The 20,676-nt window shown below is 42.5% G+C and overlaps 1 protein-coding gene across 1 annotated transcript; it reads left to right on the forward strand.

Moving 5' to 3' along the window:
- The first annotated feature begins 6,302 nt into the window (after positions 1–6,302).
- On the forward strand, positions 6,303–13,230 carry HMOX1 (heme oxygenase 1). The gene is made up of 5 exons (XM_053721380.1): positions 6,303–6,761; positions 8,817–8,937; positions 9,152–9,643; positions 10,161–10,263; positions 12,214–13,230. Exons 1-5 carry the CDS (start codon positions 6,724–6,726, stop codon positions 12,339–12,341), a joined length of 882 nt encoding a protein of 293 aa, XP_053577355.1. The 5' UTR covers positions 6,303–6,723; the 3' UTR covers positions 12,342–13,230.
- Positions 13,231–20,676: the final 7,446 nt, after the last annotated feature.

Here is a 20,676-nt window from a genome sequence, read left to right on the forward strand (position 1 = left end):
GTGGATTACTCCCATTGTATGTAGATCTTCTACACAGTGTAAAAACGCCTCTTTCTTTGTCTGATCTGTAGACAGACGAGAAATGTGGAACCTTCCCCTTGGAGGAGAGTCCTTGTATTCTAGAAGGTATCCCTGGGCTACAATCTCTAATGCCCAAGGATCGTGTACATCTCTTGCCCAGGCCTGAGCGAAGAGAGTCTGCCCCCTACTAGATCCGGTCCCGGATCCAGGGCTACCCCTTCATGCTGTCTTGGTGGCAGCTGCAGGCTTTTTGGCCTGTTTACCCTTATTCCAGCCCTGGTAAGGTTTCCAGGTTGCCTTGGGCTGTGAAGCGTTACCCTCTTGCTTTGCAGCCGGAGAGGATGAAGCGGGGCCGTTCCTGAAATTGCGAAAGGAACGAAAATTAGCTTTGTTCTTTGTCTTAAAGGCTTTGTCCTGAGGGAGAGCATGGCCTTTTCCCCCGGTGATATCTGAAATAATCTATTTCAATTCAGGCCCAAAGGGGGTCTTCCCTTTGAAAGGAATGTTCAAAAGCTTGGATTTAGACGACACATCTGCTGACCAGGACTTTAGCCATAGCGCCCTGCGCGCCAAAATGGCGAAACCTGAATTTTTCGCCGCTAACTTAGCTATTTGGAAAGCAGCGTCAGTGATAAAAGAATTAGCTAGCTTTAGAGCCTTAATTCTATCCATAATTTCCTCATATGAGGTCTCCGTCTGGAGCGAGTCTTCCAGCGCCTCAAACCAGAAAGCAGCTGCAGTAGTTACAGGAATAATGCAGGCAATAGGTTGGAGAAGAAAACCTTGTTGAACAAAAATTTTCTTAAGTAAACCCTCTAATTTTTTATCCATAGGGTCTTTAAAAGCACAACTGTCTTCAATTGGTATGGTTGTGTGTTTAGCTAGTGTAGAAACAGCCCCCTCCACCTTAGGGACCCTTCTGCCACGAGTCCCGCATGGGGTCAGATATGGGGAACATTTTCTTAAAAACAGGAGAGGGGACAAAAGGGACACCTGGCCTATCCCACTCCCTAGTAACGATATCCGCAATCCTCTTAGGGACCGGAAACGCATCCGTGTAAACAGGGACCTCTAGGTACTTGTCCATTTTACACAATTTCTCTGGGATCACCAAAGGGTCGCAGTCATCCAGAGTAGCTAATACCTCCCTAAGCAAAACACGGAGGTGTTCTAGTTTAAATTTAAAAGCCAATGTATCTGAATCTGTCTGAGGAGGAACCCTTCCTGAATCAGAGACTTCTCCCTCAGACATCAAATCCCTCGCTCCCACTTCAGAGGGTTGTGAGGGTATATCAGATACGGCTACCAAAGCATCAGAATGCTCATAATCTGTTCTTAAAACGGAGCTATCATGCTTTGCAGGTAACACGGGCAGTTTAGATAAGGCTGTAAGAGAATTATCCATGACTGCCGCTAAGTCTTGTAACGTAAAAGGGTTAGACGCACTAGAGGTACTAGGCGTCGCTTGCGCAGGCGTAACTGGTTGTGACACTTGGGGAGAGGCAGACGGGCTACCCTCGTTACCTTCAGTCTGAGAATCATTTTGGGCCACATTCTTAAGTGCAATAATATGATCTTTAAAGTGTACAGACATATCAGTACAAGTGGGACACATTCTGAGAGGGGGTTCCACCATGGCTTCTAAACACATTGAACAAGGATTTTCCTTAGTGTCAGACATGTTTAACAGACTAGTAGAGTACACAAACAGGCTTGGAAACCACTTTAATCAAATAAAAAACACAATTTGAAAAAACGTTACTGTGCCTTTAAGAGATAAAAAGAGCACACAATTTTACAAAACAGTGAAAAATGCAGCAATCTTTCACAGTATGTAGCTAAAGCCTTAATAAGATTGCACCACAAGTTTCAAAACGATTAACCCCTTAATGCCCAAACCGGAGCAGCCTAAAGCCAACACCCAGTTAAATTACTACAGCACCTTGCCACAGCCTTGCTGTGGCCCTACCTGCCCTTAGGGATCAGATTTGGGGGAATATAGCTTCTTCTAGGCCCTCAAACATCAGCAGGCCCCTCCATGTGAAGCAGCATGAACTTCTCTGCAATTCTAAGTGCGCATCTGAGCCAATTAGGCCCCTCCCACTCTACTCCGGAGCTGTGAGGCCTAGTAAATCACTCCTAAGTGACTAAAAAACAGCCATGTGGGTAATAACCCCAGAAAGAACCCAAAAGGGCTTTCAAAGTGTCTTGCAAAATGATTTTTCCTTAGCCAAACAATCGATTGCCCTGAATAAGTGCCAACCAGTATATTAGCCCTATTATGTAAGCATTCAATTCCTTACTAAGTCTGTGAACATAACTTACCCTGCCCTCATGGGTATATTGTCAGTCTCTTGTAGCATTATCTCAGTCTTGTCTAGAAATAAATGACTGAACATACCTTATTGCAGACCACCCTGCAAATTGTTCCCCCCAACTGAAGTTTTCTAGTACTCCTCAGTCCTGTGTGGGAACAGCAGTGGATTTTATTTACAACATGCTAAAATCCTTTTCCTCTCAGCAAAAATCTTCATTACTTTTCTGCTAGAGAGTAAATAGTACAAACCGGTACCATTTAAAATGACAAACTTTTGATTGAAGATAATAAAACTACAATTCTAACACCACATTCACTTTACACTCCCGAGAGAGACCCTAGTGCTTAGAGCCGGCAAAGAGAATGACTGGGGGTGGAGCTAGAGGGGGAGCTATATGGACAGCTCTGCTGTGTGCTCTCTTTGCCACTTCCTGTAGGGAATGAGAATATCCCACAAGTAAAGGATGAATCCGTGGACTGGATACACCTTGCAAGAGAAATAATAATAATCATGATGTCTCTCTGATGAAGAAGATTAATTTGGAAGTTTATAAATAATAATAATCATGATATCTCTCTGATGAAGAAGCAGATTAATTTGGAAGTTTATAAATAATAATAATCATAATGTCTCTCTGATGAAGAAGCAGATTCATTTGGAGGTTTATATAAATAATAATCATGATGTCTCTCTGATGAAGAAGCAGAGTCATTTGGAGGTTTATATAAATAATAATAATCATGGTGTGTTTGGGTCAGTGTTCCCTCTAAGGCCAGTATTGTCAGTGGCCCAGCAGTGAAACAGTTAATTAAAGCAATTAGCAAACACTACGCAATGCAGACTGCAAGGTGTGATTCCCTTATTAACGGTTTCACTGCTGGGCCCCTCACAAAACTGGCCTTAGAAGGAACACAGGTCTAGGTGATGAAGAAGCCGACTTATTTGGAGGTTTATATAAATAATAATCATAGTGTGTCTCTGAAGAAGCAGATTCATTTGGAGGTTTATATAAATAATAATCATCATGGTGTGTCTGGGTGATGAAGAAGCAGATTAGTTTGGAGGTTTATATAAATAATAATAATCATAGTGTGTCTGGTTGATGAAGAAGCAAATTTGTTTGGAGGTTTATATAAATAATAATAATTATGGTGTGTCTGGGTGATGAAGAAGCAGATTAGTTTGGAGGTTTAAATAAATAATAATCATGGTGTGTCTGGATGATGAAGAAGCAGATTAGTTTGGAGGTTTATATAAATAATAATAATTATGGTGTGCCTGGGTGATGAAGAAGCAGATTAGTTTGGAGGTTTATATAAATAATAATCATCATGGTGTGTCTGGGTGAAGAAGCAGATTTGTTTGGAGGTTTATATAAATAATAATCATGGTGTGTCTGGGTGATGAAGAAGCAGATTCGTTTGGAGGTTTATATAAATAATAATAATTATGGTGTGCCTGGGTGATGAAGAAGCAGATTTGTTTGGAGGTTTATATAAATAATAATCATCATGGTGTGTCTGGTTGATGAAGAAGCAGATTTGTTTGGAGGTTTATATAAATAATAATCATCATGGTGTGTCTGGTTGATGAAGAAGCAGATTCGTTTGGAGGTTTATATAAATAATAATAATCATGGTATGTCTGGGTGATAAAGAAGCAGAATAGTTTGGAGGTTTAAATAAATAATAATCATGGTGTGTCTGGATGATGAAGAAGCAGATTAGTTTGGAGGTTTATATAAATAATAATTATGGTGTGCCTGGGTGATGAAGAAGCAGATTAGTTTGGAGGTTTATATAAATAATAATCATGGTGTGTCTGGATGATGAAGATTAGTTTGGAGGTTTATATAATTAATAATCATCATGGTGTGCCTGGGTGATGAAGCAGATTAGTTTGGAGGTTTATATAAATAATAATAACCATGGTGTGTCTGGGTAATAAAGAAGCAGATTAGTTTGGAGGTTTATATAAATAATAATCATGGTGTGTCTGGGTAATAAAGAAGCAGATTAGTTTGGAGGTTTATATAAATAATAATCATAGTGTGTCTGGGTGATGAAGAAGCAGATTAGTTTGGAGGTTTATATAAATAATAATCATGGTGTGTCTGGGTGATGAAGAAGCAGATTCGTTTGGAGGTTTATATAAATAATAATCATGGTGTATCTGGGTGATGAAGAAGCAGATTCGTTTGGAGGTTTATATAAATAATAATCATGGTGTGTCTGGGTAATAAAGAAGCAGATTCATTTGGAGGTTTATATAAATAATAATCATGGTGTGTTTGGGTAATAAAGAAGCAGATTCATTTGGAGGTTTATATAAATAATAATCATGGTGTGTCTGGGTAATAAAGAAGCAGATTCGTTTGGAGGTTTATATAAATAATAATCATGGTGTGTCTGGGTAATAAAGAAGCAGATTCATTTGGAGGTTTATATAAATAATAATCATGGTGTGTCTGGGTAATAAAGAAGCAGATTCATTTGGAGGTTTATATAAATAATAATCATGGTGTGTCTGGGTGATGAAGAAGCAGATTCGTTTGGAGGTTTATATAAATAATAATCATGGTGTATCTGGGTGATGAAGAAGCAGATTCGTTTGGAGGTTTATATAAATAATAATCATGGTGTGTCTGGGTAATAAAGAAGCAGATTCATTTGGAGGTTTATATAAATAATAATCATGGTGTATCTGGGTGATGAAGAAGCAGATTCGTTTGGAGGTTTATATAAATAATAATCATGGTGTGTCTGGGTAATAAAGAAGCAGATTAGTTTGGAGGTTTATATAAATAATAATCATGGTGTGTCTGGGTAATAAAGAAGCAGATTAATTTGGAGGTTTATATAAATAATAATCATGGTGTGTCTGGGTAATAAAGAAGCAGATTCGTTTGGAGGTTTATATAAATAATAATCATGGTGTGTCTGGGTGATGAAGAAGCAGATTCGTTTGGAGGTTTATATAAATAATAATCATGGTGTGTCTGGGTAATAAAGAAGCAGATTCATTTGGAGGTTTATATAAATAATAATCATGGTGTGTCTGGGTAATAAAGAAGCAGATTAGTTTGGAGGTACATCTCAAGGTGTGTCTAGTGCAGAACTATCTCATACTGCACTTGGTGAAGCTGATAGTGCGCCAGGTGTGCCTCGAGGTTTAGCGCTAGATGTTTCTGTGGGTGAATAAGCAGCTATATTTGTAGGTTTAATGATAGGTATGTTTGCTGATGAGACATAAACCAGTGCACCCCAAATATGTGGGTTCTATACTCTCCATTTTGTCACTGGCTGTGACAAAGGCTGAAAATGCTGAGCTGCTAAAGCAGCAGGAAATCACTGTTTAAGGGGAAAATGCTGAGTCACCCCCCCTCCCTCGCCCTGCGATTTTGCTGCGTCACGTCACATGGTAGTGTATGTGAACTTTACAAGTCTAGAGCCAAGAGCTAAAGAGGGGAAGCTGTTAACCCTTTGGTGCCCAACTGCAAGCACTGACTAGATTAACCCCTTAGTGTTAGACTTAGTGTTTATTATAAGGGTATGTTTTCAGCTGTTTTACTGCTAAGTAGCCTTTATTCACAGTGTGCCCTCTGCAATATGTAAATAATATAGTGTTTTGTAAAGGTGCTACAGTGCGTATCAGTAGCTGACATACTGTGGTCAGTGTATCAGTGTGTGTTTTGGGTGTGCATTTATCATTATATAAATAGAAGGCGTGATAACTGAAGTAATTAACTGTTTCAGTGACAAACGTATTGCTTGACCACAAAAAATAATTTCTCCATGCAAAACAATGTATCCAGCAACCAAATGGTTATTAATGCTGGTGTACCCCACTATGGGGCCAGTAGGGGGAAAAAAGGAATTCAAGAGCAAAAAAGTCATGTGCATCCTGTTTGTCCCCTGATCTGCCCTCCCTAGACTGTAAGCAACAGTGAAAAGGAGAAATCCCTAACTCAGCTTCTGTTCTGCATCACGTGATACAAAAGAGGAAACAAAGCTCCTATAAAGAGGGTGAGCTGGGGGAGAGGAATTATCCATAAGCAGCATACAGTACATAGCCAGCAGAGGAGCAGACAGCAGCACACGCACACAGTCAGCAGAGGAGCATACAGTGCACAACCAGCAGAGGAGCACACAGTCAGCAGAGGAGCATACAGTGCACAGCCAGCAGAGGAGCGCACAGTCAGCAGAGGAGCACACAGTCAGCAGAGGAGCATACAGTGCACAGCCAGCAGAGGAGCACACAGTCATCAGAGGAGCATACAGTGCACAGCCAGCAGAGGAGCACACAGTCAGCAGAGAAGCATACAGTGCACAGCCAGCAGAGGAGCAGTCAGCCTGCAGCACACAGCCAGCAGAGAGTGCCAGTAATGGAGACCCACAGCCACAAACAACAGACCCATGCAAGGTAACCATTTACAATTCCCATATGGAGAAAATGTTCTAATAAATAACAGTGAATTGTCGTACATTTAATCTAATGACTGATCTATATGATTTATGCAACATATGCTGTTAAACCAGTGATCATTACTTTTTACCCATTAGCTGCATTTAAGGGTTAACAGAAACATTCTCTTACATGAGAGAACACTTGCTCCATAATACTGGTAAATATTCTTCCCTGAGACCGAGGTATCTTAGCAAACCTTCCGGAGGGCGGCAAGATCTATTATATAGCCTTACAATCACTTAATGACCATTAAAGGGTTAAATATCATTTATTATAAATTATTATTTATATTATATATACATACATATATAGACATAGAGAGAGAAAATAACTCATTGTGTAAACCAATTACAAATCTAGACAAGTCAGAAGAATAATAATTTATCTTCTGACTTGTCTAGATTTAATGGTTTAAACTATGAGTTATTTTCGCTACATTTTGGATTTAGTGGAGGATTTTAAACTCACTTTTCCCCATAAATTGCTGTTGTATGTATATGTATATATATGTGTATATATATGTGTATATATATATATATATATATATATATATATACACATACATACATATATACACACACACATTATAGCCCTGTGCAAATACATGGCCATATACCTTTGAACCTATATATATATATATATATATATATATATAAAGTATAAGTATTTATATAAATCATTTTTTATCAGATAGTATTTATATGTGTGTAGCAGTATATTAGGGACATGAAACCCATTATTCAGATAGGGAATACAATTTTAAACAACATTCCAATTTACTTCTATTATCTAATTTGCTTTATTCTTCAGATATCCTTTGTTGAAGAAATAGCAATGCACATGGGTGAGCCAATCACACAAGGCATCTATGTGCAGCCACTTAGCCTATTTAGATATGCTTTTCAACAAAGGATATCAAGAGAATGAAGCAAATAAATTGGAAAGTAGCTTAAAATTGTATGCTCTGAATCATCATGACAAAGATTTGGGTTTCATATCCCTTTAACCCCTTCACTACTGCTACTGGGACCGGAGAATTTTTAGCATTTTTGATATCACTCCATTTAAACAGAAATAGAGACAACCCAAGGTATTGATCTAGGACTATTTTCGTATATTTCATGCCACCATTTCACTGCCAAATACGATCAAATAAAAAATTTTTTTTTACTTTTTTCACAAATTTTAGGTTTCTCACAGAAATTATTTACAAACAGCTTGTGCAATCATGGCACAAATGGTTGTAAGTGCTTTTCTGGGATCCCTTTTGTTCAGAAATAGCAGACATATATGGTTTTGCCATTGCTTTTTGGTAATTAGAAGGCCGCTAATTGCAGCTGCGCACCACACTTGTATTATGCCCAGCAGTGAAGGGGTTAATCAGGTAGCTTAAAAAGTTAATTTTAGTGTAGAGATTAGCCTTCCACCTGACACTTCCCAACCCCTGATCCCTCCCAAACAGCTCTCTTCCCTCCCCCAACCCCCATTGGTCACCCCCATCTTAGGTACTGGCAGACAAAGTCTGCCAGTATGAAAATTTAAGGCTTTTTTTATTTTATTTAAATAATAAAAATATATATATATATATATAGGGCCCGCCCACTCCTCCATCCAGCACAAGAGCATCACAGACGGTGACACACATAGTGTCATAGTGTCACCGTCTGTAACGATCAAGCATCTGCCCATATATACGGCCAGAGCACCGATTACACTTCGGCTCCATATGTGGCAGATGCCTAGATATTCCTGAAGTTTAGACGTATATATACCCAACACACTTTAAATTTGATTGCGCCCGAGCAAACACATTTACTTTCAACTTGTAATATGCATGCAAATGAATGTGCCCACTGTATTAAACGACTAGGTGAAACAGCTGGGGAATAAAGTCACCTGTAAGCTTTTTCTGTATTGAGTTTGATTCATATCCCTAAGGCCTCCCTGGGCTGCCCTAACCGGACTATAAACCCAGACACACCTTGACTGATTCATTTCATTCTTCCTCAGTGCCCTTGGCGACTTGTCTGAAGCATTAAAAGAGGCAACCAAGGATGTCCATGTTCAGGCAGAAAACACAGAGTTCATGAGAAACTTTCAGAAGGGACAAGTGTCACTCAGAGAGTTTAAGGTAAGCTATATTCAGTAAGATGCTGCACACACAACCGATCATCACTGAATTGTGATACAATAGTTTGAAAGAATATAGCTTTATTGCACCCTGTGCCAAATACCAAACAGTGTAACAGAGTGATGTTCTCTGTAGCCTTTACTGAAGGGGTTTACAGAGCACGTGGGAGTATTACCGCCTACCAATAATAGATATTTAACATTCTTCTTTTCAGCTGGTCATGTCCTCACTGTACTTTATCTATGATGCTCTGGAGGAAGAGATTGAAAGGAATAAGGAGAATCCTGTGTATTCCCCAGTTTATTTCCCTTTGGAATTGCATCGGAAGGAAGCCCTGGAACAAGACCTTAAGTATTTCTATGGGCTGCAGTGGAGAGAGAGAATCCTGTGCCCTAAATCGACCAAGGATTATGTGGACAGGCTTCACTACATTGGGCAAAATGAGCCAGAGCTGTTGGTAGCGCACGCTTACACAAGGTATTTAGGAGACCTCTCAGGTGGACAGGTTTTAAAGAAGATCGCTCAGAAAGCCCTACAGCTTCCAGCCACTGGTGAGGGGTTGGCATTCTTTGCCTTTGACAATGTCACCAGTGCAACAAAGTTCAAACAACTCTACCGCTCCAGAATGAACTCAATAGAAATAGACAGTGCAACTAAAGAGAAGATATTGGAAGAAGCTAAGAAATCTTTCCTACTCAATGTCAAGGTAAGAGAGGATTAATAAGTTAAGAATGTAAACATAATTATAGTGTGACCTTCAGCATGTTCATGTTTTGCAATGGTATAAAAAAAAATAATACTTGTGAACATATTAACCAGTAAACCCACTGTCCATGTAATGCTATATAGATAGTTCTGTAAATATGAGGTGCACAAATAAATGACAACAGGGTGCTAGTTTTGTCTGCCCTACCTCTCCAAGGACAATGGACAGGTGCTTCAGAATAAAGCACAGTATAGGGTTTCCCAGTGTTTATGCTCAAGGGCTGGAGACTGACCAGATTTTATCCATATCCAACGGTTACTGACCACTGACTGACTCATGTCTGCTTGTGCAGAGATATCATAGCTTGTCTTTCTCTGGCTCTTACATGGTAACAATGCTTCACCATCACAACTAATGGAAGAAGCAGGCTGTATGGAATCACCATGCAATCTGTGCGGGGTACCTACTCTGCAACACTAATATCATTTATGTTGGGTTTTTTTTCTTGTGATTTAAGGTATTTGAAGAGTTACAGACGTTGTCAACAGAGTCAAATCATAATAATCATCTAAAGAATGAGGTGCCGACAATAAGAAACAGGATGCCTAACATGGCCAATGGTAAGAAAATCCAGCCAGATTTAGTTTTTGTGTGACATAGCCCAGTGAGTCGTGTGTGTGTGACTTCTGTACGACATAGCCCAGTGAGTCGTGTGTGTGTGACTTCTGTACGACATAGCCCAGTGACTCGTGTGTGTGCGACTTCTGTACGACATAGCCCAGTGACTCGTGTGTGTGCGACTTCTGTACGACATAGCCCAGTGACTCGTGTGTGCGTGACATTTGTACGACATAGCCCAGTGACTCGTGTGTGTGTGACTTCTGTACGACATAGCCCAGTGACTCGTGTGTGTGTGACTTCTGTACGACATAGCCCAGTGACTCGTGTGTGTGACTTCTGTACGACATAGCCCAGTGACTCGTGTGTGACATCTGTACGACATAGCCCAGTGACTTGTGTGTGACATCTGTACGACATAGCCCAGTGACTTGTGTGTGTGACATCTGTACGACATAGCCCAGTGACTTGTGTGTGTGACATCTGTACCACATAGCCCAGTGACTTGTGTGTGTGACTTCTGTACGACATAGCCCAGTGACTTGTGTGTGTGACTTCTGTACGACATAGCCCAGTGACTCGTGTGTGTGACTTCTGTACGACATAGCCCAGTGACTCGTGTGTGTGACTTCTGTACGACATAGCCCAGTGACTCGTGTGTGTGTGACTTCTGTACGACATAGCCCAGTGACTTGTATGTGTGACATCTGTACGTCATAGCCGAGTGAGTCGTGTGTGTGTGACTTCTGTACGACATAGCCCAGTGACTCGTGTGTGTGACTTCTGTACAACATAGCCCAGTGACTTGTGTGTGTGACTTCTGTACGACATAGCCCAGTGACTCGTGTTTGTGTGACTTCTGTACGACATAGCCCAGTGACTCGTGTGTGTGCGACTTCTGTACGACATAGCCCAGTGACTTGTATGTGTGACTTCTGTACAACATAGCCCAGTGACTCGTGTTTGTGTGACTTCTGTACGACATAGCCCAGTGACTTGTATGTGTGACATCTGTACGTCATAGCCCAGTGAGTCGTGTGTGTGTGACTTCTGTACGACATAGCCCAGTGACTCGTGTGTGTGACTTCTGTACAACATAGCCCAGTGACTTGTGTGTGTGACTTCTGTACGACATAGCCCAGTGACTCGTGTGTGTGACTTCTGTACGACATAGCCCAGTGACTCGTGTGTGTGACTTCTGTACGACATAGCCCAGTGACTTGTGTGTGTGACTTCTGTACGACATAGCCCAGTGACTCGTGTTTGTGTGACTTCTGTACGACATAGCCCAGTGACTTGTATGTGTGACATCTGTACGTCATAGCCCAGTGAGTCGTGTGTGTGTGACTTCTGTACGACATAGCCCAGTGACTCGTGTGTGTGACTTCTGTACAACATAGCCCAGTGACTTGTGTGTGTGACTTCTGTACGACATAGCCCAGTGACTCGTGTGTGTGACTTCTGTACGACATAGCCCAGTGACTCGTGTGTGTGACATCTGTACGACATAGCCCAGTGACTTGTGTGTGTGACATCTGTACGACATAGCCCAGTGACTCGTGTGTGTGACATCTGTACGACATAGCCCAGTGACTTGTGTGTGTGACATCTGTACGACATAGCCCAGTGACTCGTGTGTGTGACTTCTGTACGACATAGCCCAGTGACTTGTGTGACATCTGTACGACATAGCCCAGTGACTTGTGTGTGTGACATCTGTACGACATAGCCCAGTGACTTGTGTGTGTGACATCTGTACCACATAGCCCAGTGACTCGTGTGTCTGTCACCTGTATGACATAGCCCAGTGACTCGTGTGTGTGACATCTGTATGACATAGCCCAGTGACTCGTGTGTGTGACATCTGTATGACATAGCCCCATGTGTGTCTGACACCTGTATGACATAGCCCAGTGATATTGCGTGTGTGACACCATTCTGTATGATTGCAGGTCTTTACTCCACAACTGAGAGCAATGGGAGGAGTGTCACTCAGCAGGGCCAGTCACTGCCATATCTTCGCTGGATTCTTGTTGTTGGTTGTACTCTAGTGGCCCTTATGGGGCTGTATAACTTATAAACACGATGGAGCAAATTATCACCAAATGGAGCACTTTATATGAGTTGTTAAGGCATCTAAGCATCCAAGAAATACAGGAAAATACTGACTGGATACTAAGCTGCTCTAACCGACACTGTAGCATTATCATGTGACAGTATTATCACGGCTAAACCCTGCGCATCTGACGTTTTACACTAACCCTACAATTATACTCTTCTTAACGGTTTTAGAAGAGGACAGTTATCAAAAGTCTACAGCAACAAATGCCTGATGTAATAAGCCTTTATGTAATGAAATTAAACATGTAAAGATCTTTACATGCACAGTATATGTAACTAGCCTCACACCCAGACATCTGCTAATTAATAACCAGACTACATACATCTTATATAAGAAGGTGATTGAAAACAACTTGCCTATGGCACAAGGCAGGAGGAATAGGGTGTTAATGAGACACCTTTACTGTAAGGATACATTGTTTCACTTCTGCCCAGATTTAAATGTCTGAAGCCAATTACTAGTGGGATCAAATGAATCAGCTAAGCACAAATTGGCCACATACAAGAGTTTAAAATATCCCAGGAGGTTATAACGTAGTGGGTCCTATGCGCCTACACGTGGCCATACAGACACAGGGCCCTTCCAAGGACCTTACAGTAACTAAAGGACCCAATCAGAGAAAATATTTGTGTTAAATCACACTAATGCATTTATTAGGTAAACAGCTGCAAGCTGCGTAGTCTTATACTGTACATGTTCCTTTAAGTGGCGCTACGCACATTAATCCAGTATATGTATTACTGTATACAAGATCCTGTACATAATGATGAATGCTTTGCGTTATTTGTATACATTGTATGATTTGTTTTTTACATTTTATAATAAAGCTGAACCTACTTACAACATACTGAGAAACTCTACAGCTGTATGTGTAGTTACACGAGGAAAACCCAGCGTGCAGTGCAGTCGCTACAGTCCTAAGAAATATGAGGGGCAGTGTGCAGGCCCAGGGATACTAAACAGTGCTCTGCAATGCACTACAGCTGTCAATAATAAAAAGTACAACACACACACACAGTACCCTCTGCACTACAGCCGTCAATAGGGAAAGCAGAGTACAACACACACAGTACCCTCTGCACTGCAGCTGTCAATAAATAAAGCAGAGTACAACACACACAGTACCCTCTACACTGCAGCTGTCAATAAATAAAGCAGAGTACAACACACACACACGGTACCCTCTGCACTACAGCCGTCAATAGGGAAAGCAGAGTACAACACACACACAGTACCCTCTGCACTGCAGCTGTCAATAAATAAAGCAGAGTACAACACGCACACAGTACCCTCTGCACTGCAGCTGTCAATAAATAAAGCAGAGTACAACACGCACACACGGTACCCTCTGCACTACAACTGTCAATAGGGAAAGCAGAGTACAACACACACACACAGTACCCTCTGCACTACAGCTGTCAATAGGGAAAGCAGAGTACAACACACACACACAGTACCCTCTGCACTACAGCTGTCAATAGGGAAAGCAGAGTACAACACACACAGTACCCTCTGCACTACAGCTGTCAATAGGGAAAGCAGAGTACAACACACACACACAGTACTCTCTGCACTACAGCCGTCAATAGGGAAAGCAGAGTACAACACAGACACAGTACTCTCTGCACTGCAGCTGTCAATAGGGAAAGCAGAGTAAAACACACACAGTACCCTCTGCACTACAGCCGTCAATAGGGAAAGCAGAGTACAACACACACAGTACCCTCTGCACTGCAGCTGTCAATAAATAAAGCAGAGTACAACACACACACGGTACCCTCTGCACTACAACTGTCAATAGGGAAAGCAGAGTACAACACACACACACAGTACCCTCTGCACTACAGCTGTCAATAGGGAAAGCAGAGTACAACACACACAGTACCCTCTGCACTACAGCTGTCAATAGGGAAAGCAGAGTACAACACACACAGTACCCTCTGCACTACAGCTGTCAATAGGGAAAGCAGAGTACAACACACACAGTACTCTCTGCACTACAGCCGTCAATAGGGAAAGCAGAGTACAACACAGACACAGTACTCTCTGCACTGCAGCTGTCAATAAGTAAAGCAGAGTACAACACACACACACAGTACTCTGCACTGCAGCTGTCAATAGGGAAAGCAGAGTACAACACACACACAGTACTCTCTGCACTGCAGCTGTCAATAAGTAAAGCAGAGTACAACACACACACACACACAGTACTCTGCACTGCAGCTGTCAATAGGGAAAGCAGAGTACAACACAGACACAGTACTCTCTGCACTGCAGCTGTCAATAGGGAAAGCAGAGTACAACACACAGTACTCTCTGCACTGCAGCTGTCAATAGGGAAAGCAGAGTACAACACACACACAGTACCCCCTGCACTACAGCTGTCAATAAGTAAAGCAAAGTACAACACACACAGTACCCTCTGCACTACAGCTGTCAATAAGGAAAGCAGAGTACAACACACACACAGTACCCTCTGCACTATAGCCGTCAATAGGGAAAGCAGAGTACAACACACACACAGTACCCTCTGCACTACAGCTGTCAATAAATAAAGCAGAGTACAACAGCCACTGGGCATATTCCAATCTAAGATGGTGACATATGGACAGATTATTTTCAAACATTATACAAAGATCTAGAACCTAATAAGCTCAGTATGTCACAAAAAAAAACTTGTAAAAAACTGTTACATTTAGAAAATGTAATAAAGAACTATCAAACTCCTCTAGACTTCCCCTTCACACTACAGGAAGTTGCAGAAGGCATAAGGTCATTAAAACCATGAAAAGCTTGTGGATCTGACCAAATACTAAAAGAGATGCTGATTCACAGCAGCCCACAGCTCCAAGAGGCTTTCACAAAACTGTTTAATATTATCTTACAATCAGGGCACTTCCCAGAAACATGGACAGAAGGTCTGGTTACCCCAATCCACAAACATGGGGATCTAACTGACCCAAATAACTATAGGGGAGTCTGTGTAAACAGCAATGTGAGCAAACTCTTCTGCACAATCCTGAACCAGAGAATATTAAAGGGACAGTAAAGTAAAAAAAAATATTTCATGATTTAAATAGGGCATGTAATTTTAAACAACTTTCCAATTTACTTTTATTACCAATTTTGCTTTGTTCTTTTGGTATTCTTAGTTGAAAGCTAAATCTAGGAGGTTCATGTGCTAATTTCTTAGACCTTGAAGACTGCCTCTAATCGGAAAGCATTTTGACAGTTTTTCACCACTAGAGGGCGTTAGTTCATGTGTTTCATATAGATAACATTGAGCTCCGGCATGTGAAGCTCCTAAGAGCAAGCACTGATTGGCTAAAAATGCATGTCTGTCAAAAGAACTGAAATAAGGGGGCAGTTTGCAGAGGCATAGATACAAGGTAATCACAGAGGTAAAAAGTATATTATTATAACTGTGTTGGTTATGCAAAACTGGGGAATGAGTAATAAAGGGATTATCTACCTTTTTAAACAACAAAAATTCTGGTGTTTACTGACCCTTTAAAATTTCTAATAGACAGCAGAACCCTGCACATGAGTCAGACAGGTTTCCTCCCTAAACAAAGAACCACAGACCACATATTCACATTACAAGCTAATCACTAACAAGTATGTGAAAAGCTCACCATCAGGGAAGGTGTTTGCATGTTTTGTGGACTTCAAAAAAGCATTTGACTCAATCTGGCACCCAGGCCTATACATGAAACTGCTGCAAAGTGGAATTGGTGGGAAGACATATGACATAATAAAGACCATGTATTCATCCCTCAAATGTAAAGTAAAAATAAACAAACTACAAACAAAGAGCTTTGAACAAAAGAGAGGTGTCAGACAAGGATGCAGCCTCAGCCCCACATTATTCAACCTGTACATTAATGATCTGCCCACAGTACTGGAGAAATGCACAGCGCCAGGTATATCCCTGAATGGGAAGGAAATCCATTGTCTCTTATATGCAGATGACCTGCTCATCCTGTCCCCCACAGCAGTGGGTTTGCAAGAAAAACTAGACCTACTGCAGACATACTGTAAGTCATGGGCAATGGAAGTGAATATGGAAAAAACGAAAATCATGATTTTCCAGAAAAAGCCCAAAAATCTCCAGCAAAAACTCAAATTCCTATTGTTCTCTAAAGAGGTAGAGCACTCATTAAATTATACCTATCTTGGGCTTACACTGACTGCATCAGGAAGCTTTAAACTGGCCATCAAAACACTGCAAGAAAAAGCCCTTAGAGCCTTCCATGCAATAAAGAAGCTGCTAGCCAGTCTAAACCCCCCTACAGAACGGTTACTTAAGGTATTTGAAAGCACCATTGTACCAATTCTGCTGTATGGCTGTGAGGTCTGGGGCCCAACACTGACCCAGAACTACCGAGAATGGGACAAAGCCCACAGAAATTGCACATCTCCAATTTTTTAAATATGCACTGCGGGTACACAGAAGCGCCCCTAACAATGGGTGCAGAGCAGAGCTGGGAAGATTCCCATTGTTGCTACCAATGCAAAAACAGGAGTACAAATTCTGGTGTCACCTCACAAATAGTGACACAAGTACACTTTACCACCAAGCACTCTGTGACCCAGCATCAAAAGCATTTAGAGAATATACATCAGACCTGCAAAACCACATCAGCAAAAGCACAGCCACCTTACACACAGCTCTGAATGAGAGGTACACCGGGCACTGGGAGGAACAGATAGGGTAACAGAACAAGAGGGAGTGTTACAGGTCACTACAGAGAGAGTACAAACTAGCTGAGTATCTCACATGTGTCACTAAACACCTTACACACAGCTCTGAAGGAGAGGTACACTGAGGACTGGGAGGTACAGACTGGGTAACAGAACAAGAGGGAGTGTTACAGGTCACTACAGAGAGAGTACAAACTAGCTGAGTATCTCACATGTGTCACTAAACACCTTACACACAGCTCTGAAGGAGAGGTACACTGGGCACTGGGAGGTACAGACTGGGTAACAGAACAAGAGGGAGTGTTACAGGTCACTACAGAGAGAGTACAAACTAGCTGAGTATCTCACAAGTGTCACTAAACACCTTACACACAGCTCTGAAGGAGAGGTACAGTGAGCACTGGGAGGTACAGACTGGGTAACAGAACAAGAGGGAGTGTTACAGGTCACTACAGAGAGAGTACAGACTAGCTGAGTATCTCACATGTGTCACTAAACACCTTACACACAGCTCTGAAGGAGAGGTACACTGGGAGGTACAGACTGGGTAACAGAACAAGAGGTAGTGTTACAGGTCACTACAAAGAGAGTACAAACTAGCTGAGTATCTCACATGTGTCACTAAACACCTTACACACAGCTCTGAAGGAGAGGTACACTGAGCACTGGGAGGTACAGACTGGGTAACACAACACGAGGGAGTGTTACAGGTCACTACAGAGAGAGTACAGACTAGCTGAGTATCTCACATGTCACTAAACACCTTACAAACAGCTCTGAAGGAGAGGTACACTGGGAGGTACAGAATGGGTAACAGAACAAGAGGGAGTGTTACAGGTCACTACAAAGAGAGTACAAACTAGCTGAGTATCTCACATGTGTCACTAAACACCTTACACACAGCTCTGAAGGAGAGGTACACTGGGCACTGGGAGGTACAGACTGGGTAACAGAACAAGAGGGAGTGTTACAGGTCACTACAGAGAGAGTACAGACTAGCTGAGTATCTCACATGTGTCACTAAACACCTTACACACAGCTCTGAAGGAGAGGTACACTGGGCACTGGGACGTACAGACTGGGTAACAGAACAAGAGGGAGTGTTACAGGTCACTACAGAGAGAGTACAGACTAGCTGAGTATCTCACATGTGTCACTAAACACCTTACACACAGCTCTGAAGGAGAGGTACACTGAGCACTGGGGGGTACAGACTGGGTAACAGAACAAGCGGGAGTGTTACAGGTCACTACAGAGAGAGTACAGACTAGCCGAGTATCTCACATGTGTCACTAAACACCTTACACACAGCTCTGAAGGAGAGGTACACTGGGCACTGGGAGGTACAGACTGGGTAACAGAACAAGAGGGAGTGTTACAGGTCACTACAGAGAGAGTACAGACTAGCTGAGTATCTCACATGTGTCACTAAACACCTTACACACAGCTCTGAAGGAGAGGTACACTGAGCACTGGGGGGTACAGACTGGGTAACAGAACAAGCAGGAGTGTTACAGGTCACTACAGAGAGAGTACAGACTAGCCGAGTATCTCACATGTGTCACTAAACACCTTACACACAGCTCTGAAGGAGAGGTACACTGGGCACTGGGATGTACAGACTGGGTAACAGAACAAGAGGGAGTGTTACAGGTCACTACAGAGAGAGTAGAGACTAAATGAGTATCTCACATGTGTCACTAAACACCTTACACACAGCTCTGAAGGAGAGGTACACTGGGAGGTACAGACTGGGTAACAGAACAAGAGGGAGTGTTACAGGTCACTACAAAGAGAGTACAAACTAGCTGAGTATCTCACATGTGTCACTAAACACCTTACACACAGCTCTGAAGGAGAGGTACACTGGGCACTGGGAGGTACAGACTGGGTAACAGAACAAGAGGGAGTGTTACAGGTCACTACAGAGAGAGTACAAACTAGCTGAGTATCTCACATGTGTCACTAAACACCTTACACACAGCTCTGAAGGAGAGGTACACTGAGCACTGGGGGTATAGACTGGGTAACAGAACAAGCGGGAGTGTTACAGGTCACTACAGAGAGAGTACAGACTAGCCGATTATCTCACATGTGTCACTAAACACCTTACACACAGCTCTGAAGGAGAGGTACACTGGGCACTGGGAGGTACAGACTGGGTAACAGAACAAGAGGGAGTGTTACAGGTCACTACAGAGAGAGTACAGACTAGCTGAGTATCTCACATGTGTCACTAAACACCTTACACACAGCTCTGAAGGAGAGGTACACTGGGCACTGGGAGGTACAGACTGGGTAACAGAACAAGAGGGAGTGTTACAGGTCACTACAGAGAGAGTACAGACTAGCCGAGTATCTCACATGTGTCACTAAACACCTTACACACAGCTCTGAAGGAGAGGTACACTGGGCACTGGGAGGTACAGACTGGGTAACAGAACAAGAGGGAGTGTTACAGGTCACTACAGAGAGAGTACAGACTAGCTGAGTATCTCACATGTGTCCAGGACCGTCTTTAACACAGGGCAAAAGGGGCAGCTGCCCAGGGCCCAGTTTCTGTTGAGGGGCCCAAGAGTACAGACTAGCTGAGTATCTCACATGTGTCACTAAACACCTTACACACAGCTCTGAAGGAGAGGTACACTGGGCACTGGGAGGTACAGACTGGGTAACAGAACAAGAGGGAGTGTTACAGGTCACTACAGAGAGAGTACAGACTAGCTGAGTATCTCACATGTGTCACTAAACACCTTACACACAGCTCTGAAGGAGAGGTACACTGAGCACTGGGGGGTACAGACTGGGTAACAGAACAAGCGGGAGTGTTACAGGTCACTACAGAGAGAGTACAGACTAGCCGAGTATCTCACATGTGTCACTAAACACCTTACACACAGCTCTGAAGGAGAGGTACACTGGGCACTGGGAGGTACAGACTGGGTAACAGAACAAGAGGGAGTGTTACAGGTCACTACAGAGAGAGTACAGACTAGCTGAGTATCTCACATGTGTCACTAAACACCTTACACACAGCTCTGAAGGAGAGGTACACTGAGCACTGGGGGGTACAGACTGGGTAACAGAACAAGCAGGAGTGTTACAGGTCACTACAGAGAGAGTACAGACTAGCCGAGTATCTCACATGTGTCACTAAACACCTTACACACAGCTCTGAAGGAGAGGTACACTGGGCACTGGGATGTACAGACTGGGTAACAGAACAAGAGGGAGTGTTACAGGTCACTACAGAGAGAGTAGAGACTAAATGAGTATCTCACATGTGTCACTAAACACCTTACACACAGCTCTGAAGGAGAGGTACACTGGGAGGTACAGACTGGGTAACAGAACAAGAGGGAGTGTTACAGGTCACTACAAAGAGAGTACAAACTAGCTGAGTATCTCACATGTGTCACTAAACACCTTACACACAGCTCTGAAGGAGAGGTACACTGGGCACTGGGAGGTACAGACTGGGTAACAGAACAAGAGGGAGTGTTACAGGTCACTACAGAGAGAGTACAAACTAGCTGAGTATCTCACATGTGTCACTAAACACCTTACACACAGCTCTGAAGGAGAGGTA

This window comes from Bombina bombina, chromosome 7, assembly GCF_027579735.1.
Source record: "Bombina bombina isolate aBomBom1 chromosome 7, aBomBom1.pri, whole genome shotgun sequence".
Classification (NCBI taxonomy): domain Eukaryota; kingdom Metazoa; phylum Chordata; class Amphibia; order Anura; family Bombinatoridae; genus Bombina; species Bombina bombina.

Coding starts and splice junctions, on each gene's coding strand:
- HMOX1 (XM_053721380.1), top strand. CDS start 6,724: ATGGAGACCCACAGCCACAAACAACAGACCCATGCAAG. Junction 9,644..10,160: donor CTTTCCTACTCAATGTCAAG/GTAAGAGAGGAT, acceptor TTGTGATTTAAG/GTATTTGAAGAGTTACAGAC. Junction 10,264..12,213: donor GATGCCTAACATGGCCAATG/GTAAGAAAATCC, acceptor GTATGATTGCAG/GTCTTTACTCCACAACTGAG.